This window comes from Rhinoderma darwinii, chromosome 11 (genome assembly GCF_050947455.1).
Source record: "Rhinoderma darwinii isolate aRhiDar2 chromosome 11, aRhiDar2.hap1, whole genome shotgun sequence".
NCBI classification, from domain to species: domain Eukaryota; kingdom Metazoa; phylum Chordata; class Amphibia; order Anura; family Rhinodermatidae; genus Rhinoderma; species Rhinoderma darwinii.
In genome coordinates this window covers 86,600,348-86,625,555 of record NC_134697.1, presented here as the reverse complement: position 1 = coordinate 86,625,555, position 25,208 = coordinate 86,600,348, and the positions used below count along the sequence as shown (strand labels likewise).

Genomic DNA, 25,208 nt, shown 5'->3' with positions numbered 1-25,208 from the left:
ATAATGCTCCCCATATCAGCCCCCCATACAGTATAATGCCCCCCCCCCACAATATCAGGCCCCCCATACAGTATAATGCCCCCATATGTGCATAATTACTTACCTATCCCCGTTCCCACGTTGAGTGGAGGATCCTTCGCCTCCTCCGGTGTGTACTATGAGTGACTCAGCGCAGGCAGGCGCGATGATGTCGCTACATCCCGCCTGCCTGCGTCGAGCCGCTCACGGCACAGGGAATGCTGGATCAAGGAGATGTCAGCTCCTTGCTCCAGCATTGATTGGAACCGGGACCTCGGTGAGTGACTCACGAACCCCCAGGGGGACGCGACCCACAGTGTAGGGATGTCACGATACCAAAATTTGGACTTCGATACCGATATTTCGTTTACTTTGCCAACAGTAATAAAAATAAAAAAAAGTTCTTCCATTTTCTGATGTGAGGCAGGAGGTGTGATTATGAATTTTGAATGTGCCTCACATTAATAGTAATTAATCCCATCATGTTTCTCAGCCATAATGGGTTAATATGTAAGGTACATGATGGAGTTAATTACTATTAATGTGAGGCACATGGAGGTTAAATTCATCATCGCACCTTGTGCCTCATAATTAGGCCCCATGCACACGACCGTAAATAACCTCCATTCACTTTCATTGAGCGCGGACACATTTCCGTAGCGCTACGGATGGGTGTCCGTGCCGTAGAAATGTTCCGAAAATTATGGAACATGTCCGTCCTTTTGCATTTTGCGGGCCGTTCTCCCATACTTTGTATGGGAGCACGGCCTGAAAATGCGGGTGGCAGTGGGCGGCCGGCCGTGCCCGCAATCGCGGGCCGTGATTGCGGGCACGGTCGTGTGAATGGGGCCTAAGTGATAGAAAGCAATTTTTATTTAATTTTTTTACAGAGTACACATCATAAATGATGCAAAAAAATAGTTGTGCAGGTTATTACGGGCGCGCCAATACCGATTATGTGTATGTTTTATGTATTGAGACTTATTTTAATGTTTATTATAAAAAAGGTGTATGTGTATTTTTTTAATTTAACATTACTTTGTTTTTACTTTTATAATGGTGGTTTCTCTTGGCTCAAATACCCACAAAATCTCTCTCAGACCGGAGCAGGCAAAACTAAATTGGGTATGATCCAACAAATACCCTAAATAACATATATAAAGTACAGTGAAGTTTACCGCTCAGACGGCACTGGTAACAGTCCAATATCATTCAGTATGGACTCTCTCCCAGAAAAATGCAGTGGACAGTCCGCAATCCAATGAGGGTGTGGATGGTAATTCTTATCCTTGTAGTTCCACCAAGCTCCTTATCGTCTCTCTCCACATTCAAAGAACTCCTGGTAGGAAAAGGATCTTATGTCTCTAATAGATGGAAAAAGGAAGACACATAGTGCAACACCCTCTGCAAAAAGATTGCTCCACGCCAAGTTTAATCCATACTCACAGAAGTAACAAGAAATAAAAGCATCAAGGTAAGTAAAATCTTTAAAATTTCTAGGCGGCACGCCAAACACTCTCGCCCGACCCTGGGTTTCGCCCTTCCGGCTTCCTCTGGGGCAGTGGACCAGGAAGTGCCGGCTTCACGGACAGAAGATTCAGTTAGAAAACATGCTGTATGGCAACGTGGGCCCCCCAGGCTTAGGGGCCCGGTCACAATTGCGACCGCTGCGACCCCTATAGCTACGCCACTGTGGACAGTGTTGTCACGGTCTTCCCCAGAGCGGAGTCCCGGGCAGAGCGCTAGTATCGGCTCTGCTCCTGGACTCTGTGGAATTCCGTGACATCCATATATGGACCGAGTCCCGGAGCAGAGCCGATACTAGCGCTCTGCTCGGGACTCCGCTCTGGGGAAGACCGTGACAACACTGTTCATATATTCAATATATATTCTACAGTGTTGTCAGGGTCTTCCCCAGAGCGGAGTCCCGGGTAGAGTGCTAGTATAGGCTCTACACCAGGACTCTGTGGAATCCCCTGACATCGCTGTCCATATATAGACACGCAATGTCTAGGGCTTTCCTAGAGCCCGAGTCCCAGGCAGAGCGCTAGTGTAGGCTCTGCTCCGGGATTCCGTGACATCACTGTCCATATATGGCCCTGTGGCAGCATCTACAGAGGGCACTGTGGCAGCATCTTCAGAGGGCACTGTGGCAGCATCTACAGAGGGCACTGGGGCATTATCTATGGGTGGTGTGTGGCAGTATCTACAGGGGGACACTGTGGCAGCATCTACAGAGGACACTGGCAGCAGCTACAGAGGGCACTGTCGCAGTATCTATAGGTGGGTGTGTGGCAGTATCTACAGAGGACACTGTGGCATTATCTAGGGGTGTGTGGCATTATCTACAGAGGGCACTGTGGCAGAATTTACAGAGGGCACTGTGGCAGCATCTACAGTGTGCACTGTGGCAGCATCTACAGAGGGCACTGTGGCAGCATCTACAGAGGGCTCTGTGGCACTATATTAAAAGGGGCTGTCCAATCATGGCATTTGTGTGTATGCGAAACGCTTAACGACACTTAATTGCTGAAATGCAGCCCGTCAAACTCTATTTATTCCTATATGTGGCCCACTTACCCGGCCGAGTTTGAGACCCCTGAACTGGAGGCTGTTCCACTTGTATTACAATTACTAGATGAGACACTAAAGTCTGCTGCTACTCTTCTACAATAAACCAGCACAGATGAGACACCACAGTATGCTAATCATGTGTAACAATAACAAGACATACAAAAGACCATAGTCTGCTCCGCCTGTACTACAATAACTTGACAGAGAACACACTGCAGTCTGCTTCACCTGTATTACAATTACACGACATACACTCAAGACACCAGAGTCTTCTTCACCTGGATTACAGGGTAACTGAACGGTCAAATAAATTCTGACAGGTGATAGTGACGGCAGTGCTCCGACCCCCAAACTTCTGAAACCCCGTCCGATCGCTAAGCCAATCAGCAGGAGGGATTGGTAATGTGAATTTGCTGAGAGAAACTCCCCGGAAGTGACATGTCTTACAGTTCTCTCTCTGGTCCACCCAAGGTCTATATAAAGACGCGCCCCGCGGTAGTCGGTACAATAGTTGGTCATGGTAAAGGAGGAAAATGACTCAGGAAGCCAAGCGGCACAGGAAGGTGCTCCGTGATAACATCCAGGGCATCACCAAGCCTGCAATCCGCCGTTTAGCTCGCAGGGGAGGCGTCAAACGCATCTCCGGTCTCATCTATGAAGAGACTCGCGGCGTCCTGAAAGTTTTCCTGGAGAACGTCATCCGTGACGCCGTCACCTACACCGAGCACGCTAAGAGGAAGACCGCAGTGTGTTCGGTCCGGTATTTGCGGCCGAAATACGTCCGTCAATTACGGACGTAATTAGTGTGTGTGCACATACCCTAACTGAACGGTCAAATAAATTCTGACAGGTGATAGTGACGGCAGTGCTCCGACCCCCAAACTTCTGAAACCCCGTCCGATCGCTAAGCCAATCAGCAGGAGGGATTGGTAATGTGAATTTGCTGAGAGAAACTCCCCGGAAGTGACATGTCTTACAGTTCTCTCTCTGGACTATGGACGTGGTGTACGCGCTCAAATGCCAGGGCCGCACACTCTACGGCTTCGGAGGTTAACTCCGCTCCTGCTCTGCTTCATCTTACACAACACAAAGGCTCTTCTCAGAGCCGCCACATCCTCTATAGATCAGCTATGATGTCTGCTGGTGACCGCTCGTTTATCATCTGAGCAGCGATCTTCTACTTCTATATACACGGGGGTAGGGGCTTCAGTATCACGTCGGTCTTCCAGTGAGGTGCCGGATATGTGGACCGCAGTGTGTCCCCTAATGTAATCCAGGTGAAGAAGACTATGTCGTGTAATTGTAATACAGATGAAGCAGACTGCAGTGTCTTGTCTGTCAAGTTATTGTAGTACAGGTGGAGCAGACTATGGTGTTTTGTATGTCTTGTTAGGGTATGTTCACACGACCTATTTTCAGACGTAATTCAGGCGTGTTACGCCTCGAATTACGCCTGAAAAGACTGCTCCATTACGTCGGCAAACATCTGCCCGTTGCTTGCAATGGGTTTTACGATGTTCTGTGCAGACGAGCTGTAATTTTACGCTGTCAAAAGACAGTGTGTAAAAATACGCCCGCGTCAAACAAGTGCAGGACACTTCTTGGGACGTTTTTGGAGTCGTTATTCATTGACTCCAATGAAGAACAGCTCCAATTATGTCCGTAAAAGACACCGCGAAAAACGTGAGTACTTGCAATTACGTCTGAAATTCAGGAGCTGTTTTCGCCTGAAAACAGCTCCGTAATTTCAGACGTATTTTGCGTTTGCGTGTGAACATATCCTTATTGTTACACATGATTAGCAGACTGTGGTGTCTCGTCTGTGCTGGTTTGTTGTAGAAGAGTAGCAGCAGACTCATTGGCGTAACTACCGCGGTAGCAGCCGTAGCAGCCGCTACGGGGCCCACGGCTTGTGGGGGCCAGTGCCGCCAGCTGACACGCTCCCCCCATATGCTCGGTAGCGCCGCTAGCAGCCGTTATGGCTAGTACAGCAGTAGTGCTGCTACTATGGGGCCCACACCTCTGAGCCTCTAACAAGTATGGGCAGGACGACCTAGGCCCTCTCATGCCCGTAGGCGTCACTACCACCGGAGGGGGCCCCGGTGCTAGCGACAGCCAAATACATGCATTAGCGGTGAATGGCCGGGCATGTTTCGTGCCTGACCATTCAGCGCCTTACAATGACGCTGATTGGCTAGCGGCGCGATGACATCATCGCGCCTCTTCCGTGCTTGAAAGGTGCTGATTGACGGGGCAAGTTATTCTGCCCCACCAATCAGCGTCATTGAACGACGTGTCGTTCAGCTCCTGCAGACCCGCTCAGAAGAGAGCATGTCTGCATTGTCAGCGGACAGGGTGGGAATGGGGTCATGTGAGCATGTAAAGTTTTTTTCTCATAAAACTGTCAGTAGAATTATCTATAGTGGGGGCTCTAGCTACAGGGGGCTCGTCTATATGTGGGCCACTATATACAGGGGGGTTTATTTGTGGGGATGTGGGCACTATCTACAGGGGTGGTCTATATGTGGGGATGTGGGGCACTATATACAGAGGAGGGTCTATATGTGGGGATGTGGGGCACAATCTACAGGGGGGTCTATATGTGGGCCACTATATACAGGGGGGTTTATTTGTGGGGATGTGGGCACTATCTACAGGGGTGGTCTATATGTGGGGATGTGGGCCACTATATACAGGGGGGTCTATATGTGGGGATGTGGGCCACTATATACAGGGTGGTCTATATTTGGGCCACTATATATTTGGGTGGTCTATATGAGGGCCACTACATACAGGGGGTCTATATTTGGGCCATTGTCTACAGGAGGGTCTATATGTGGAGATGTGGGCCACTATATACAGGGGGTCTATATTTGGGCCACTGTCTACAGGGGGGTCTATATGTGGGGATGTGGGGCACTATTTACAGGGGGTCTATATGCGGGGAACTATATACAGGGGGAGCTATATATGAGAATATACAGGGCTGGGCTATATGTAGAGCACTATCTATAGGGATGCTATTTTTTTAGGGCACTTTCTATAGGGTTGGGCTATATGTGGGACACTATATACAGGGGTGGGTTACCTGTGGGGCACTAGCTACAGGGTGGCTATATGTAGGGCACTGTCTGCAGGGGTGGGCTATATTTGGGACACTATATACAGGGGAGCTATATGTGAGACTATCTACAGATGTGGGCTATACATTGGGCACTGTCTATAGGGGAAGCAATATGTATGGTGGCTTAGTGGTTAGCACTTTTGCCTTGCAGCTCTGGAGTCCATATGTGGGCACTATCTACAGAGGGCTGTATGTGGGACACTATCTACAGGGGCTTCTATGTAGGTCACTTTCAACAGAGGCTATGGGGGTCACTATTTATAGGGGGCTATGGGGGCACTATTTACAGGGGGCACGGTGTGTGTGACAGTGTATGGTACGATTATAATCAGGGACACAGTGTATGGCGCTATTATAGTTAGAGGTGTTGAGAATTTTAACTTCGTTTATAGGTGCAGAAATGTTTTAGAAGTGAGAAGCTGAAGATATCTGAGCGGAAAACTGCAGAAATCGGTCATGGCCGGTAGAAATCCATCACAGAGGTCTGGACCGAAGGGAGAAGAGAAGAACTCGAATCTGAGATATCACCGGTGAGTCACTTAATGTAAATGTTTATTCTGCCTCTAATCAGCACTGTAGTCACTGTATGATCTGCAGCGAGATGATGGGTGGTATGATTTTTTTGTGTGAAACAGCATCTCCCAGAATATCCTCACCATGTTCAGGCCATGCTGGGAGCTGTAGCTTTACACCGTACAAACCTATACGGCAGGGGTTGCACTAAATTGAGCTGTATTTGATCTGGTGTTGTATATATGTACTACTCTTGGTTCTAATGCTGTATGTAAGTACTGAGCTTGGTTCTGGTGCTGTATATACGTATGAGATTTGTTTTGGTGCTGTATATATGTAATGAGTTTGGTTCTGGTGCTGTATATATGTAATGAGTTTGGTTCTGGTGCTGGATGTATTTATGTACTGAGGTTGGTTCTTGTGCTGTATTTATGTACAGAGGTTGGTTCTGGGGATGAATTTATGTACTGAGCTTTGATCTAGTGCTGTATTTATGTACTGAGCTTTGTTCTAGTGCTGTATTTATGTACTGAGCTTGGTTGTGGTACTGTATGTATGTACTGAGCTTGGTTCTGGTGCTGTATATATTTCAGAGCTTGTGTAAAGGATCTGCCAGACACAGCTTCTGTGTCGACGCCCGTGGGTAATCAGTCTGCACCTGCTCCTATGTCTGTGAGACTGACTCCATCTTCCACCACTCAGGATGGCAGGCTTAGGAGTGGGAGAGCCTATCACAGCCTTGCCAGACGGAGCTAGCTCCCGCCCACTGTCTATTTATACCTGCCTTTCCTGTTCCTCCTTTGCCTGTTATTCTGCTCTGCTTGTTTCCTGGCTCTGCTGCTGCTTCTTGAACTACTTATCCTATGCTTGTTATTGACCTTGGCTTACTGACCACTCTCCTGCTCAGCGTTTTGTACCTCGTGCACTCCTGGTTTGACTCGGCTCGTTCACTACTCTCGTTGCTCACGGTGTCTCCGTGGGCAGCTGCCCCGTTTCCCTAGCTTCTTTGTACCCTTGTCTGTTTATCTGTCGTGCACTTACTGAGCGTAGGGACCGTCGCCCAGTTGTACCCCGTCGCCTAGGACGGGTCATTGCAAGTAGGCAGGGACTGAGTGGCGGGTAGATTAGGGCTCACCTGTCTGTCTCCCTACCCCGTCATTACATAACCACAGGCCCATATACCTAGTCTACCCTGGTCCCTGATACAACTATGGACCCCCTTGAGACCCTGGCTCAGCAAATGCAGGGCCTCTCCCTACAGGTCCAAGCCCTGGCTTAGAGGGACAACCAGCATGATGCTACCCTGGTAGTGCCCCCCCACCTCACCTCTTGAACCCCACCTCAAGTTGCCTGACCGGTTCTCAGGGGACCGGAATACTTTTTTCTCCTTTCAGGAGAGTTGTAGGCTCTATTTTCGCTTAAAGCCCCACTCCTCAGGTTCTGAGAGCCAGCGGGTGGGTATAATTATGTTCCGGCTCCAGGACGGGCCCCAAGAATGGGCCTTCTCCTTGGCTCCTGACGCCCCTGAACATTCCTCCGTTGATCTTTTATTTTCTGCTCTCGGGCTCATTTATGACGAAACTGACAAGACTGCCTTTGCCGAGAGTCAGCTGGTGACCTTACGTCAGGGTAAGAGACCTGTTGAGGAGTGTTGTTCTGACTTTAGGAAGTGGTGTGTAGCTTCTCGGTGGAATGACCCTGCCTTAAGTTGCCAGTTTAGGTTGGGTCTGTCGAACGCCCTGAAAGACCTGCTAGTTAACTATCCCTCTTCTGACTCCCTAGATCAGGTTATGGCTTTAGCAATACGACTTGACCGACGTCTCAGGGAACGATGACTTGAACGTTTTTGTACCTTCTCCTCTGACTCCCCCATGATGCCTCCCAAGGTTCCGTTGCTTCGTTCTTCCACGGAAGACTCGGATGTACCTATGCAACTCGGGGCCTCCGTGTCCCCCCAACAACGTAGAGAGTTCCGCAGGAAGAATGGTCTCTGCTTCTACTGTGGGGATGACAAGCATCAAGTGAACAACTGTCCTAGGCGTAAGAATAAGCAGCCGGAAAACTTCCGCGCCTAAGTGATCATTGGGGAGGTCACTTGGGCGCACAGGTAATTCCCGTAAATATGAAACGTAATAAAATCTTGCTTCCCTTTCAGATCTCTTTTGGTGGTAGGTCTGCTACCGGCAGTGCCTTCATGGATTCAGGGTCTTCTGCTAATATTATGTCTGTGGAATTTGCTATGTCTCTAGCTATGCCATTGATTGATTTGCCTAAACCTGTCCCGGTAGTGGGTATCGACTCCACTCCTCTTGCTAATGGTTATTTTACACAGCTTACCCCTGTTTTTGAACTCCTTGTTGGCTCCATGCATTTGGAGCAGTGCTCTATACTGGTGATGCAGGAATTATCGTCCGATTTGGTTTTAGGCCTTCCCTGGTTGCAGGTGCATAATCCCACGTTTAACTGGAATACTCGGGAACTCACCAAATGGGGTAATGAATGCTTGACGTCATGTTTTTCTGTTAATTCTATTTCTCTCCCTGAGGAGGTGAACACTCTACCTGACTTTGTTCAGGACTTCGCTGATGTTTTCTCTAAAGAGGCCTCCGAAGTGTTACCTCCTCATAGAGAATACGATTGCGCAATCGATTTGGTACCAGGAGCTAAGCTCCCTAAGGGTAGGATATTTAATCTCTCTTGTCCCGAACGTGAAGCCATGAGAGACTATATCCAGGAATGCCTGGCCAAGGGTTACATTCGCCCCTCTACTTCTCCGGTAGGTGCTGGCTTCTTCTTCGTAGGGAAGAAGGATGGTGGTCTTAGTCCGTGCATTGACTACCGGAACTTGAATAAGGTCACTGTAAGGAACCAGTACCCCCTTCCTTTGATTCCTGATCTCATCATTCAGGTTCAGGGGGCCCAATGGTTCTCTAAGTTCGATCTTCGGGGGGCTTATAACCTTATCCGGATCAGAGAGGCGGATGAGTGGAAGACTGCGTTTAACACGCCCGAAGGTCATTTCGAATACCTCGTCATGCCCTTTGGGTTGTGTAATGCTCCCGCGGTCTTCCAGAATTTCATAAATGAGATTTTAAGAGACTACCTGGGGGTATTTCTTGTAGTGTACCTTGATGACATACTTGTGTTTTCCAAGGACTGGTCCACCCACATTGAGCATGTCAGGAAGGTGCTCCAGGCCCTTCGGGAAAACAAACTGTTTACTAAGACAGAAAAATGTGTGTTTGGGGTGCAGGAGATACCATTTTTGGGTCAAATCCTCACTCCTCATGAATTCCGCATGGACCCCGCCAAGGTCCAGGCTGTGGCTGAATGGGTCCAACCTGCCTCCCTGAAGGCGTTACAGTGCTTCCTGGTATTCGAGAATTATTACAGGAGATTTATTGCTAACTTCTCGGTCATCGCTAAGCCTCTTACGGATCTCACTCGCAAAGGTGCTAATCTCCTCCACTGGCCTCCTGAGGCTGTCCAGGCTTTTGAGGTCCTTAAGAAGTGCTTTATCTCGGCCCCAGTGCTGGTTCAGCCCAACCAAATGGAGCCATTCATCGTGGAGGTTGACGCCTCCGAGGTGGGAGTGGGTGCTGTCTTGTCCCAGGGTACCAGGTCCCCCACCCATCTCCGTCCCTGTGCCTACTTCTCCAGGAAGTTTTCGCCCACTGAGAGTAACTATGATATTGGCAACCGCGAACTCTTAGCCATTAAATTGGCATTTGAAGAGTGGCGCCACTTCCTGGAGGGGTCTAGGCACCAGGTAACGGTCCTTACCGACCACAAGAATCTGGTTTTCCTAGAATCTGCCCGGAGGCTAAACCCAAGACAAGCTTGATGGGCGTTATTTTTTACCAGATTGAACTTTTTGGTCACCTATAGGGCTGGGTCTAAAAATATTAAGGCTGATGCACTGTCGCGTAGCTTCATGGCCAGCCCTCCTTCGGAGAAAGATCCTGCTTGAGTTTTGCCTCCAGGCATAATCATTTCCTCTATTGATTCTGATTTAGTCTCTGAAATTGCAGCTGATCAAGGTTCAGCTCCCGGGAACCTTCCTGAGAACAAGCTGTTTGTTCCCCTGCAATTCCGGCTAAGGGTACTTAGGGAAAATCATGACTCCGCACTATCTGGTCATCCAGGTATCCTGGGTACCAAGCATCTCATTGCCAGAAACTATTGGTGGCCTGGGTTGCCTAAAGACGTTAAGGCCTACGTCGCCGCTTGTGAAGTTTGTGCTAGGTCCAAGACTCCCAGGTCCCGACCAGCGGGCTTACTACGTTCTTTGCCCATTCCCCAGAGACCTTGGACCCATATCTCCATGGATTTTATCACCGATTTGCCTCCATCTCAAGGCAAGTCGGTGGTGTGGGTTGTAGTAGACCGCTTCAATAAGATGTGCCACTTTGTGCCCCTCAAGAAACTACCCAATGCTAAGACGTTAGCTACCTTGTTTGTCAAACACATCCTGCGTCTCCATGGGGTCCCTGTCAATATTGTTTCTGACAGAGAGGTACAATTTGTTTCATTGTTTTGGAGAGCCTTCTGTAAAAATTTGGAGATGGATCTGTCCTTCTCCTCTGCCTTCCATCCTGAAACTAATGGCCAAACTGAGAGGACTAATCAGTCTCTAGAACAATATTTAAGGTGTTTTATCTCTTGACTGTCAATATGATTGGGTCTCATTCATTCCCCTCGCCAAATTTTCTCTTAATAACCGGGTCAGTAACTCGTCGGGGTCTCCCCCTTTTTCTGTAATTTTGGGTTTAATCCACGGTTCTCCTCCGTTTCACCTGGTAGTTCCAACAATCCCGAGGTAGAGGTCGTTCATCGGGAACTGTGCACTGTCTGGGCCCAGGTTCAGAAGAACCTAGAGGCGTCCCAGAGCATACAAAAAACTCAGGCAGATAGAAGACGTTCTGCTAACCCCTTGTTTACGGTCGGGGATCTGGTGTGGCTATCGTCAAAAAATTTGCGCCTTAAAGTTCCGTCCAAGAAGTTTGCTCCCCGGTTTATAGGGCCGTACAAGGTCATTGAAGTCCTCAATCCCGTCTCCTTCCGACTGGAGTTGCCCCCATCTTTTCGAGTACACCACGTGTTTCATGCCTCCCTCCTTAAACGCTGCTCCCCGTCCTTGGCTCCCTCGAGGAAACCTCCGATCCCTGTTCTCACCCCTGAGGGGGTAGAATTCGAGGTGGCCAAGATTGTGGACAGCAAGATGGTCCAAGGCTCCCTCCAGTACCTGGTCCATTGGAGAGGATACGGGCCTGAGGAGAGGACTTGGGTACCCGCCCGGGATGTTCACGCTGGGGTATTGGTCAGGAGGTTCCACCTTCGTTTCCCCAATAAACCAGGTCCACCTAGAAAGGGTCCGGTGGCCCCTCATAAAAGGGGGGGGGGGGTACTGTAAAGGATCTGCCAGGCACAGCTTCTGTGTCAACGCCCATAGGTAATCAGTCTGCACCTGCTTCTATGTCTGTGAGATTGACTCCATCTTCTACCACTCAGAATGGTAGGCTTAGGAGTGGGAGAGCCTATCACAGCCTGGCCAGACGGAGCTAGCTCCCGCCCTCTGTCTATTTATACCTGCCTTTCCTGTTCCTCCTTGCTTGTGATTCTTTTCTGTTGGTTTCCTGGCCCTGCTGCAGCTTCTAGAACTACTTACCCTCTGCTTGTGATTGACCTTGGCTTTTCTGACCACTCTTCTGCTCTGCGTATTTGTACCTCGCTCATCTCCTGGTTTGACTCGGCTCGTTCACCTCGCTTGTTGCTCACGGTGTTCCGTGGGAAACTTCCCCATTGCCCTTGCTTTTTTGTACCCTTGTCTGTTTGTCTGTCGTGCACCTATTGAGTGTAGGGACTGTCGTCCAGTTGTACCCCGTCACCTAGGGTGGGTCGTTGCAAGTAGGCAGGGACTGAGTGGCGGGTAGATTAGGGCTCACTTGTCTGTTTCCCTATCCCCATCATTACATCAACTCTTCTTGAGAAGACGGATTTAGCAGTAAATTTAGAGTGAGTGAACAGTTAGGAGATGGAGGGGAGAAAAGGAACCTGATAAGTGCTGAAAGGGACATTTTTCTGTAATAAGAAATATTACAAAGTTTCTTATATTCGCTTGTGCTATTAACTTATAGAAAGTTTGTTGAAAAGTTAGTGACCATTTAAATGAGTTTTCCCACCAGGGACATTTATGGCATATCTACAGGATATGTCATAAATGTCAGATTGATGAGGGTCGCACCTCTGAGATCCGCACCTATCGGTAGAACGGGGCCCCCTAAACCCTGTTCATATCCTGTGGATATGTCATAAATGTCCCTGGTGGGAAAGCCCCTTCCCGACAATTGACGATTGGTTACGCCATAGCCGGGTAGGGAGAAGTATGGAACGGGCTCACAGAGTGAGCCCGCACCATTCGATGCGGGTGTCGGCTGTATGTTACTGCCGACACTTCACAGTAACGAGCGGGATCGCGATCGAGCGCGTTCCCACTCGTTTAACCAATTAAATGCTGTGTTCAATAGCAACGGCGGCATTTAAATGCTTACAATGAGGGGGGCTCATTGCACCCCCCTCAATGCAACCGCGGGGTGGCGATGGTTGCTATGGCTGCCTGGGGGCCTAATGAAGGCCCCCAGGTCTGCCATCTTTGTGCTCCTATTAACGGCAGCGTCCGTTACGGCTGAAATTACAGAGCTGTTTTCAGGAGAAAACAGCTCCGGAATTTCAGACGTAATGGCATGTGCAGGCGTTTTTCGCAGCGTCCATTACGGATGTAATTGGAGCTGTTTTTCCATGGAGTCCATGGAAAACGGCTCCATTTACGTCTGAAGAAGTGACAGGCACTTCTTTGACGTGGGCGTCTTTTTTACGCGCCGCCTTTTGACAGTGGCGCCTAAAATAAATTACCGTCGGCACAGAACATCGTAAAACCCATTCAAATGAATGGGCAGATGTGTCCCAACGCTTTTGAGCCGCATTTTCGGACATAATTCAATGCTAAAACTCCCGAATTACGTCCGTAAATAGTGTGTGTGAACCCAGCCTTAGTGACGCCCCGGCTGCTAGTGCTGCATTGTTGGGTCACTTAGGAGACCCAGCGATGCAGCTGAAAGCTGCGGACCGTCGGCCATGAGGAGTTTGCGGGGGGTGGGGGGCCCAATAAGAACTTTTGCATCGGGGCCCATGAGCCTTTAGCTACGCCCCTGCTCGTCCCGCAAAAAACAAGAAATCATACGGTTATGTCAATAGAAAAACAAAAAGTTATGGCTTTTGGAAGGCGGGAGGAAAAAATTAAAATCTGAAAAATGGCTGCATTGAATGGTCATTACTCACCCGGGCTGATGTTTGCTGTTATTTCCTCCTTACACTGTTGATCCTGCCACACATACTTCTCTTGCTCTACTTCTACTTTCACTATGACTAGGCCTTCATCCTAAATAACCAAGAAAGTAAATATATAACATAATAAAGTCTAATGTAATAGGAAGTAAACAAAGACGTTCCAATCTGAAGGATCAACAGCACAAGACACACAGGAGATTTTGTATTTGTTCAGATCGAAGATCCATCTACCTGTTGACCCTGTGGGACATTGTGATTTATTTTTGGACACTCCTGGGAATACCGAGGACTGGACCATCTTTCTGTTGTAAAAAAAAACACAAATGAAAAGACGTAATATCTTGTGTATATGTAAATCCAGTTAACTTTGAAATCTGATCCTTTACGATCAATAAAAAGTCTCCTCTTACCCGGTGATGTGAGGATCTGGTGGTCCTCCATCATGACGTCCTTGTACAGATCCCTCTTACCCGGTGATGTGAGGGGCCGGTGGTCCTCCATCATGACGTCCTTGTACAGATCCCTCTTACCCGGTGATGTGAGGGGCTGGTGGTCCTCCATCATGACGTCCTTGTTCAGATCCCTCTTACCCGGTGATGTGAGGGGCTGGTGGTCCTCCATCATGACGTCCTTGTACAGATCCCTCTTACCCGGTGATGTGAGGGGCCAGTGGTGCTCCTTCATGACGTCCCTGTACAGATCCCTCTAACCCGGTGATGTGAGGGGCTGGTGGTCCTCCATCATGACGTCCTTGTACAGATCCCTCTTACCCGGTGATGTGAGGGGCTGGTGGTCCTCCATCATGACGTCCCTGTACAGATCCCTCTTACCCGGTGATGTGAGGATCTGATGGTCCTCCATCATGACGTCCTTGTACAGATCCCTCTTACCCGGTGATGTGAGGGGCCGGTGGTGCTCCATCATGACGTCCTTGTATAGATCCCTCTTACCCGGTGATGTGAGGGGCTGGTGGTCATCCATCATGACGTCCTTGTACTGATCCCTCTTACCCGGTGATGTGAGGGGCTGGTGGTCCACCATCATGACGTCCTTGTACAGATCCTTGTGTCCTATATACTCCCACTCCTCCATGGAGAAATAGACGGTGACATCCTGACACCTTATAGGAACCTGACACACAATGAGACAGTCATCATCCCGACACCTTCGTAGCGTTACTATATAATGTCCCAGCATTCCCAGTAGTCCTCACTTTTAGTGAGACGCATTAAAGAATGAAAAGTACAAATTGATGCAGCTCTATTCAGAAGTAAAATCTAATATCAGAGCTCCAATAGTGCGGTACTTGAGGGAGACAAACATTACAGCCCAGTTTGTCCCCTTTATGCCCCCACTTTTGATATTTGATTTATGTACCTTTCCCTTTTATTCCCCTTCATCTACGATAAGTCACAATGCTGAATGGGCTTTGTTCATTAAATGGGGTGTTCTCTACATAGGGACCGTTCACCCCTTCCCTGTTAGGTAGAATATACCTCTCTAACCTCGTTGTTTTATTGATCTATAATTTTTCTTAATACAAGAGATCATTTGATCCGTCTGCTTCTTGCCCTTCTCTTCCCCTCCCTTTTTCATTTGTTGACATTTAGTTGGTGGTGTACACCAGGGCTGAATTAGAAGCTAAGAGTCCTTGAGAGGAATGGTTTGTTACCCTAATAGCGTCTCCTGTATATATAAAGCATTGCCGCAGACCCCTCGTAGGACTTCTCCTTTGTAGTTTAGGAACTGCTCTTATCGGTACATGACGCGGGGATGGAATCTTCGTCTAAACACCTGGGATGATGGTGGTTATACTCCAGGAGGACCGAATTGTGACAACGCTCTTGAGACTGGAAGATATAATTTAAGACACTGTAGTCGGGGGCGAGTTGTAGATCATGAACATGAGTCACTGGAGTAGTTGTACTATTAATGTGTCCTGTACAGTATAGTTAGTGCACCAATGAGGACAGCGCTATCATCTGCACGAGGCAGTAGTGAATGTGTAGGTCATAAGTAATGCAGCAGTTCTACACCCACCCACCCTACGGCTTCCTCTTCAATGTGAAAACTAGCGGTACATGAATTAATAATGGAGGTTGTCGCCCCTTCCTGCTGGCTAGTTCTCTGTACAATCAGAGCCACTTATCTGGCGCAGAAAGTTTACATATCGGAGATCAGCGGTGAGAGCTGTTCTAAGGACCATGTGGGCGGCTCTTAAAAGAGCCTTTATGGTTAAATGTGGGATAAGCGGCGCTCACTTGCTCTTGGCGCTTTTGCTGCTCTCGGTCTTCTTGGGCAGCAGAACGGCCTGGATGTTGGGCAGGACGCCTCCCTGAGCGATGGTCACACCACCCAGCAGTTTGTTGAGCTCCTCGTCATTGTGCACGGCCAGCTGCAGGTGACGGGGGATGATTCGGGTCTTCTTGTTGTCCCGGGCGGCATTTCCGGCCAGCTCCAGGATCTCAGCAGTCAGATATTCCAGCACAGAGGCCAGGTAGACCGGAGCGCCGGCGCCGACCCTCTCAGCGTAGTTGCCCTTGCGGAGAAGTCTGTGCACACGACCGACAGGGAACTGAAGTCCTGCCCGGGATGAGTGGGTCTTGGCTTTAGCCCGCACTTTGCCTCCTTGCTTTCGTCTTCCAGACATCTATATTATCTGATCAGATCTAACGGCTGCGCTCCGACCGTCACTTCTTATACCCGGATGGAGCAGAGGGCTTCTTCTCTGATTGGCCGCATCTAAAACTTGTATTCAACGCCAGACTCTGTAGCCAATGAGGAAGTAGAATATTTCTATAGACTCGCAGATAACACCACGCCCCTTCCTCCGTCTCTACCAATAGGAACATCTCCCGCCTGAACTCGAATGGAGCAGAAATAAAGCAGCAGCGGCGGATTCTTCTCATTAGGCGCCAAGTAATGTGCCCCGTCCCTGCAGGAAGGACCCAAAGGCTCTTCTAAGAGCCCCCCACCAAGTATACAACAGAGCTGCCGCCTCCATCTTGTGCTTATTCGTGCGCATGTCTTTATTCCCGCTGGTCTCCCATGTCTGGAAGAGTCGTTCAGTCCGTGCAGCCGCTCCTTCGTGCTGCAGGATATGGGGGGACATTCCCGGGTGTGATAGCGCAGAGCTGCTGCTGCATTAGGGGCTTGTTATCTGCGGGCTGCACGGGCTGATTCTTCTCTATCCAACGATACCGTGAAACGCACAATTCCAACGTCCGCTACCAATCTCCAGTATAAAGGTGGGGACGTACAAACATGTAACACGTCTATATTACATCCGTATCGTTCCCTAATTACCGGCATTATGTCCCTGTCCTCTCATGTGACCGGCATAATGTCCCTGTTCCCTCATATTACAGGCGTTATATCCCTGTTCCTTCATATTATCGGCACTACCTCCCTGTTCCTTCATATTACCGGCATTATGTCCCTGTTCCTTCATATTACATGTATTATGTCCCTTTTCCATCATATTACCGGCATTATGTCCCTGTTCCTACATATTACAGGCATTATTTCCCTGTTCCTTCATATTACCGGCATTATGTCCCTGTTCCCTCATATTACAGGCATTATGTGCCTGTTCCTTCATCTTACCGGCATTATATCTCTATTCCTTCATATTATCGGCATTATGTCCCTGTTCCCTCATATTACCGGCATTACGTCCCGGCTCCTTCATATTACCGGCATTATGTACCTGTTCCTTCATCTTACCGACATTATGTCCTTGTCCCTTCATCTTACCGGCATTATGTCCCTGTTCCTTCATATTACCGGAATTACGTCCCTATTCCCTCATCTTACCGCCATTTTGTCCCTGTTCCCACATCTTACCGGCAATATGTCCCTGTTCCCTCATCTTACTGGCTTTATGTCCCTGTTCCTTCGTATTACCGTTATTATTTCCCTGTTCCTTCATATTACAAACATTATGTCCCAGTTCATTCATATTACAGGCATTTTGTCCCTGTTCCTTCATATTACAGGCATTATGTACCTGTTCCTTCACCTTACCGACATTATGTCCTTGTTCTTTCATATTACCGGCATTATGTGCCTGACCCTTCATCTTACCGGCATTACGTCCCTGTTCCCTCATCTTACCGGCAATATGTCCCTGTTCCCTCATCTTACCGGCATTATGTCCCTGTTCCCTCATCTGAACCGGCATTATGTGCCTGTTCCTTCATCTTACCGGCATTATATATTTTTTCCTTCATATTACCGGCTCGTGATGAAGTGAGTCCTAAGTATAGACAACGAACAGTGTTAGTACGAAGTAGAAATAGGTGCTTTCTGTTTCCTGTCATTGTATTGCCAGCAGCGCGATTATACCAGCAGTCTGGCAAAGTGACATACAAGACAATGCAAGTCGATACTTATGTGGAACTTGGTGCTACAAATTGGGAGTTTGTTTTGAAAATCTCGTAACATTTGTAGCAATGAGAGCAGCTTGGAAAACACGGCCCCTCCAACATTGGTTTTTGCTCTTGAAAAATGCCGTATCAGCTGCATCAGTTTGTCCTTTTTCATTCATTGAATGCGTCTCACTAAATGTTGCTCTGCAAGAAACTGCACGCGTTACTGTAATAAAGTGAGTCCTATATAGGGACAGCAGACAGATTCATTATTACTACTAGAGGTTAATAGATTTATTGCCAGCAGCCTTATTAATCCCAGCCGTCCGGCAGAATGAGATACGAAGCAATACGAGCCGATACTTGTGTCAAAGTTGGTCCCAGTAACAGATTTATTGTTTGTTTTAAGAATCTCGTAACATTAGTAGCAGTGACAGCAGCTAAGAAAACACTGGCCCTCTCTCCAAGGATTGCGGAAAGCACGTTGCCCAGCAGCAAGCTGGACGCCGAAGAAGCAACACCGCAAGTCAGCTGTTCGATCCACTGCTCGTGCGCTTATACAGCGCTATGAGCAACTAAACTGATATTCAGCGGTGAGTTTCTGCCACTCGTGTACATGCAGGCATCGGCACAAACGGCGTCCGGCAGCGTCGCTACGAGGATGTGTTTTCCTGCCGGAGGATCACTCGGCAGCAAGTATAGCACTAAGGCACTCTTTCCCTTCAGATTAACATTCCCTGGTCTAAGACGGAATTCAGTCAGCTGCTTCTAGGACGCTATTAGGGGACACACTGCGGTCCACATATCCGGCACCTCACTAGAAGACCGACGTGATACTGAAGCCCCTACCCCCGTGTATATAGAAGTAGAAGGTTACTGCTCAGATACACGAGCGGTCACCAGCAGACATCATAGCTGATCTATAGAGGATGTGGCGGCTCTGAGAAGAGCCTTTGGCCCTGTTCACACGGAGTTTTTTGCAGGAGGAAAATTCCTCCTGTAAAAACTGACCCTGGAGGTTTTCATGTTTGATGTGGTTTTTGACGTGGTTTTTGAGGCGGTTTTCCAGGCGGTTTTTCAGGCTGTTTTTGCCGAGGTTTTCACACGCATGAGGCTGGGTTCACACAACCATGTTACGTCCATAATGTACGGAACGTATTTCGGCCGGAAGACCCGGACCGAAGACAGTGCAGGGAGCCGGGCTCCTAGCATCATAGTGATGTACGACACTAGGAGTCCCTGCCTCTGCGTGGAACTACTGTCCCGTACTGTAATCATGATTACAGTACGGGACAGTTGTCCTGCAGCGAGGCAGGGACTCCTAGCGTCGTACATCACTATGATGCTAGGAGCCCGGCTCCCTGCACTGTCTTCGGTCCGGGTCTTCCGGCTGAAATACGTTCCGTACATTACGGACGTAACATGGTCGTGTGAACCCAGCCTGACATCCTTCTGTCAACGGATCTGTCACCATTGAAATAAATGGTGATGCAAACGGAACTTACTTCACACTTGCCTTTCCGTTGAGGGGTTCCCCTGACTGAAAGCACCGACGGAACCCCTCAGCAGAAACCACGCTGATGTGAACAGGCCCACATTAAAAAAAACATTGTTTTCTGTTTGCATCATCATTGACTTCAATGCTGATGGATCCGTTGCTAATGGGATTCCCTACACTGCGGTATTGGTTCAGTCGAAACGACAGAACCCTTTGCACAACGGGGACAAACAGAAACCATTAGCAACGGATCTGTCACCACTTCACACTTGCCTTTCCGTTGAGGGGTTCCCCTGACTGAAAGCACCGACGGAACCCCTCAGCGGAAACCACGCTGATGTGAACAGGCCCACATTAAAAAAAAAAAAGTATACTTACTTCTTGAATCAATTTCCCAACATCAATGTCCATTCGGTGGTACACCTCTGCTGTCGTCATTTCTGTTCCTGAAATGTTAAAAAAAAATAAAAAAGAGATGACATACATGAACAACTGCATAACAAAATTAAAAAATGAAAAATAAAATAATTGAAAAAAAAAATTGAAAAAAAAAATTGAAAAAAAAAATTAAAAAAAAAAATCTAAAAAAAAAAATGCACAGCTCCATACATGTATAGCATGTATGGAACATAGGAGCAATTGCACTTACTTGGATTCGATTTGGATGCAGGACTTCGGTTTTCTGTATCCCTGAGTTCTGTCCACGATGTTTTTCAGGCTCCACGAGCAGACAGGAAATGACAGCCCCTTGCTGGGCTGGACTAGCAGCAGCAGACGACTCCTGCAAGAAACTCCTCCAAAACACTCGGCAATATACTCGTCAGAAAACACCTCACTAGTTCGAGGTGTTTTTTGACGTGTCCCCATTGCTTTCAATGCGGTTTTGGACGCGGAAACCGCATCAAGAAGGGTCATGTCCCTTCTTTTTGCCGTGAGGCGTTTTTTTTACTCGCGGTAAAAAAACGCCTCTGTCTCCCATTGAAATCAATGGGAGTCATTTTGGGTCGTTTTTGCCGCGTTTTCCGACGCGTTTTCCGCGTCAAAAAACGTGTCAAAAAACTCTGTGTGAACAGGCCCTTTGTGTTGTGTAAGATAGAGCTGAGCAGGAGCGGAATTAACCTCCGAAGCCGTAGAGAGTGCGGCCCTGGCGTTTGAGCGCGTACACCACGTCCATAGCGGTGACGGTCTTCCTCTTAGCGTGCTCGGTGTAGGTGACGGCGTCACGGATGACGTTCTCCAGGAAAACCTTCAGGACGCCGCGAGTCTCTTCATAGATGAGACCGGAGATGCGTTTGACGCCTCCCCTGCGAGCTAGACGGCGGATTGCAGGCTTGGTGATGCCCTGGATGTTATCACGGAGCACCTTCCTGTGCCGCTTGGCACCGCCCTTTCCGAGTCCTTTTCCTCCTTTACCACGACCAGACATCCTGTAAGCCGGAGCTAAAGAGAACTATTGCACCGACAACCGCGGGGCGCGTCTTTATATAGACCTTGTGTGGACCAGAGGGAGAACTGTAAGACATGTCACTTCCGGGGCGTTTCTTTCAGTAAATTCACATTACCAATCCCTCCCCCTCCCGTTGATTGGCTTAACTCAGATTTTGAATTGCAAGCTCATTTTACGATAACGGCCGCTCTTTTCCCGCTTCTACTTGTACTTTCATATTATCGTTATTATGTCCCTGTTCCTTCATATTAACGGCATTATTTCCCTGTTCCTTCATATTACTGGTATTATGTCCCTGTTTCCTCATCTTACAGGCATTATGTCCCTGTTCCCTCATATTACAGACATTATGTCCCTGTTCCCTCATTTTACAGGCATTATGCCCTATGTAGGAGGGAAAATGGACATAATGCCGGTAATATGTCCCTGTTCCCTCATCTTACCGCCATTATGTCCCTCTTCCGTCATCTTACAGGCATGATGTCCCTGTTCCCTCATATTACAGACATTATGTCCCTGTTCCTTCATATTACCGGCATTATGTCCCTGTTCCCTCATATTACTAGCATTGTCCCTTTTCTATTACAGGGTGTAGAAGAAACCAGAGTCTGCTCCACCTGTATAGAAAATAAGCCCTCACAGACAAGAAATAGTCTGTTCCTCCTGTATTACAATAACGACTCAACACACTAGAGTTTGCTGCTACATTAACCTAGCACCCAAAAAAAACACCTTTGTGCAAGGTTATTGTAGCCTCAAACTCTGGTTGACTGGTTTTTGTAATGCAGGTGGAGCAGACTCTGGTGTCTCCTCTTTATCGGGCATTGTAATACCGGTGCAGCAAACTTTGGTGTTTTGTGCAAGATTATTGTAACAGCAAAGTCTGTATTACAATACCCGGCACAGGGGAGACACCAGAGTCTGCTCCGCCTGTATTACAATACCCGGCACAGAGGAGACACCAGTCTGCTCCGCCTGTATTACAATAATTACCCTTTATCCAGTCCTCGCCAGTGTGTTTGCTTGCTCTCTATCGTCAAGCAGTTTCCCCGGCATCTGTTATAAATCGGACTACTACCCTCATCATTGTTATTTACAGATGTCCCATGCTTCCTTCCGTCTCCTAATGTACAATGTTCCGTTTCTTCTGGACAGTGTGATATTATGACGGGTCATCTGCCCGCAGGATCCGTGTCCCGGCTTAATCACACGCGGCAATGTCCCTCCCTGTCCGGCAGCCACAATGTATGAAGCAGCATCTGCACCGACACGAGAGCGGCAACACATAGAACAGGGGGACTAGCGGGAGGCCAGACAATAGCAGGCACAGCTCTGTTGTAGACAAGGTGGGTGGCTCTTAGAAGAGCCTTTGTGTTCTTACTGCAGGGACGGGGCAGATTACTTGGCGCTGGTGTACTTGGTGACGGCCTTGGTGCCCTCGGACACGGCGTGCTTGGCCAGCTCTCCAGGCAGCAGCAGGCGCACGGCAGTCTGGATCTCCCGGGAGGTGATGGTGGAGCGCTTGTTGTAGTGAGCCAGGCGGGAGGCTTCCCCTGCGATGCGCTCGAAGATGTCATTGACGAAGGAGTTCATGATGCCCATGGCCTTGGACGAGATGCCGGTGTCAGGGTGAACCTGCTTGAGCACCTTGTACACGTAAATGGCGTAGCTCTCCTTCCTGCTCTTTCTCCGCTTCTTGCCGTCCTTCTTCTGTGTCTTGGTGACGGCTTTCTTGGAGCCCTTCTTGGGCGCCGGGGCAGATTTAGCGGGCTCAGGCATGATCACACACGACGATCTTCTCACAAATGAGATAATGGAATGCTTTACCCTCCCACCGCTGCTGTATTTATACACGGGCTATGCAAATGAGCAACGCTGCCTGACCTCTGTTCTACTGGAAGAGCAAGTCATGTGACCTATGGAATCGTCATAAGCCACTCCCAGTGCAGCTAATTGGTGGTTTCCACAAGTCTGTTCTCTGTTGGTGGCGTTAAATCTATCCAATCACAGGTGCTGATGAGCGGTGCAGTAGCTTATAAAAGGCAGCAGAAAGGGTGTGATTGTTACGATACAGATAGAAGATTTCTCTGTTTTAGCGATGTCTGGACGTGGTAAGCAGGGAGGCAAAGTGCGGGCTAAAGCCAAGACGCGCTCATCTCGGGCAGGACTTCAGTTCCCTGTCGGTCGTGTGCACAGACTTCTACGCAAGGGCAACTACGCTCAGAGGGTCGGCGCCGGCGCTCCGGTATACATGGCCGCTGTGCTTGAATATCTGACCGCTGAGATCCTGGAACTGGCCGGAAATGCCGCCCGGGACAACAAGAAGACCCGAATCATCCCCCGTCACCTGCAGCTGGCCGTGCGCAATGACGAGGAGCTCAACAAACTGCTGGGTGGTGTGACCATCGCTCAGGGAGGCGTCCTGCCCAACATCCAGGCCGTTCTGCTGCCCAAGAAGACCGAGAGCAGCAAAAGCGCCAAGAGCAAGTGAGCGCCGCTTATCCCACATTTAACCACAAAGGCTCTTTTAAGAGCCGCCCACATGGTCCTTCGAACAGAGCTCTCACCGCTGATCTCCGATATGTAAACGTTCTGCGCCAGATAAGTGGCTCTGCTTGTACAGAGATCTAGTCATATGAATTCATATACCGCAGGGTTTCACATTGAAAAAGAAGCCGTACGGTGGGTGGGTGTAGAACTGCTGCGTTACTCATGACCTATACATTCACTACTGCCTCGTGCAGATGGTGGCGCTGTCCTCATTGGTGCACTAACTATACTGTACAGGACACATTAATAGTACAACTACTCCAGTGATTCATGTTCATGATCTACAACCCGCCCCCGACTACATAGTGTCTTAAATTATATCTTCCAGTCTGAATGCGTCTCAGTAAATGTTACTCTGCAGCAACTTCATGCGTTAGTGGGATGAGGTGAGTCCTAAGTATAGACAACGAACAGTGTTAGTACGAAGTAGAAATAGGTGCATTCTGTTTCCTGTCATTGTATTGCCAGCAGCGCGATTATACCAGCAGTCTGGCAAAGTGAGATACAAGACAATGCAAGTCGATACTTATGTGGAACTTGGTGCTACAAATTGGTAGTTTGTTTTGAAAATCTCGTAACATTTGTAGCAATGAGAGCAGCTTGGAAAACACGGCCCCTCCAACATTGGGTTTTGCTCTTGAAAAATGCCGTATCAGCTGCATCAGTTTGTCCTTTTTCATTCATTGAATGCGTCTCACTAAATATTGCTCTGCAAGAAACTGCACGCGTTACTGTAATAAAGTGAGTCCTATATAGGGACAGCAGACAGATTCATTATTACTACTAGAGGTTAACAGATTTATTGCCAGCAGCCTTATTAATCCCAGCCGTCCGGCAGAATGAGATACGAAGCAATACGAGCCGATACGTGTGGCAAAGTTGGTCCCAGTAACAGATTTATTGTTTGTTGTAAGAATCTCGTAACATTAGTAGCAGTGACAGCAGCTAAGAAAACACTGGCCCTCTCTCCAAGGATTGCGGAAAGCACGTTGCCCAGCAGCAAGCTGGACGCCGAAGCAGCAACACAGCAAGTCAGCTGTTTGATCCACTGCTCGGGCGGATATTCAGCGGTGAGTTTCTGCCACTCGTGTACATGCAGGCATCGGCACAAACGGCGTCCGGCAGCGCCGCTACGAGGATGTGTTTTCCTGCCTGAGGATCACTCGGCAGCAAGTATAGCACTAAGGCACTCTTTCCCTTCAGATTAACATTCCCTGGTCTAAGACCCAATTCAGTCAGCTGCTTCTAGGACGCTATTAGGGGACTCGGGCAGTGTTAATGGGTTTAGATCTCTGATTTACAACGGTGACCAGGACTACACCCGATGATCATGACCTCACGGAATAAGAGTAGAATTCCCCTGCGCTTGTGTTCACACCGGGCGGAGGATACCTGCTCCCCCAACCTACACGCTGAGCCTGGTTTGCCTTTACAAGGAGTAGGGAACAAGGACTCCGCATACACTGGTCAGTGGTGGATCATTAGCTGCACATAACGGCGTCATTCCTAGCAGCAGCAGCGGCGATTATTATAGGAAAAGCGATGTGCGGTCATCAGTGAGGAGTGGGGCGGGTTATCACTGCGATACAGCCGGAGAGGGAGGTGATGAATACAGCGCAGACATCAGGCATAACACATGACAGGACTGCTGAAAGGGCCGGATAACGTGAGTGCTAGAGACGGGGACTGGTTATAGTGTAAATGGCGCTAAGCACTGATGTCCCTGTTCGTTCATATTACCGGCATTATTTCCATGTCCTCTCATAT

The 25,208-nt window shown here is 48.7% G+C and overlaps 3 protein-coding genes across 3 annotated transcripts; 1 reads left to right on the top strand and 2 right to left on the bottom strand.

Annotated features, from left to right (window-relative positions):
• Nucleotides 1–15,833: 15,833 nt before the first annotated feature.
• Nucleotides 15,834–16,226, bottom strand: LOC142662986 (histone H2A type 1-like). Its single transcript, XM_075841278.1, has one exon. The coding sequence runs from the start codon at nucleotides 16,224–16,226 to the stop codon at nucleotides 15,834–15,836; it is 393 nt and encodes a 130-aa protein (XP_075697393.1).
• Nucleotides 16,227–22,289: 6,063 nt separating this feature from the next.
• LOC142662985 (histone H2B 1.1) lies at nucleotides 22,290–22,670 on the bottom strand. The gene has a single exon (XM_075841277.1). It carries the CDS (start codon nucleotides 22,668–22,670, stop codon nucleotides 22,290–22,292), a length of 381 nt encoding a protein of 126 aa, XP_075697392.1.
• A 319-nt stretch (nucleotides 22,671–22,989) lies between these two features.
• On the top strand, nucleotides 22,990–23,383 carry LOC142663776 (histone H2A type 1-like). The gene has a single exon (XM_075842610.1). It carries the CDS (start codon nucleotides 22,990–22,992, stop codon nucleotides 23,380–23,382), a length of 393 nt encoding a protein of 130 aa, XP_075698725.1. The 3' UTR covers nucleotide 23,383.
• The last annotated feature ends 1,825 nt before the right edge of the window (nucleotides 23,384–25,208 follow it).

Excerpts from the sequence above, each read along its gene's own strand:
- LOC142662986 (XM_075841278.1), bottom strand. The coding sequence starts at position 16,226 with ATGTCTGGAAGACGAAAGCAAGGAGGCAAAGTGCGGGCTAAAGCCAAG.
- LOC142662985 (XM_075841277.1), bottom strand. The coding sequence starts at position 22,670 with ATGCCTGAGCCCGCTAAATCTGCCCCGGCGCCCAAGAAGGGCTCCAAG.
- LOC142663776 (XM_075842610.1), top strand. The coding sequence starts at position 22,990 with ATGTCTGGACGTGGTAAGCAGGGAGGCAAAGTGCGGGCTAAAGCCAAG.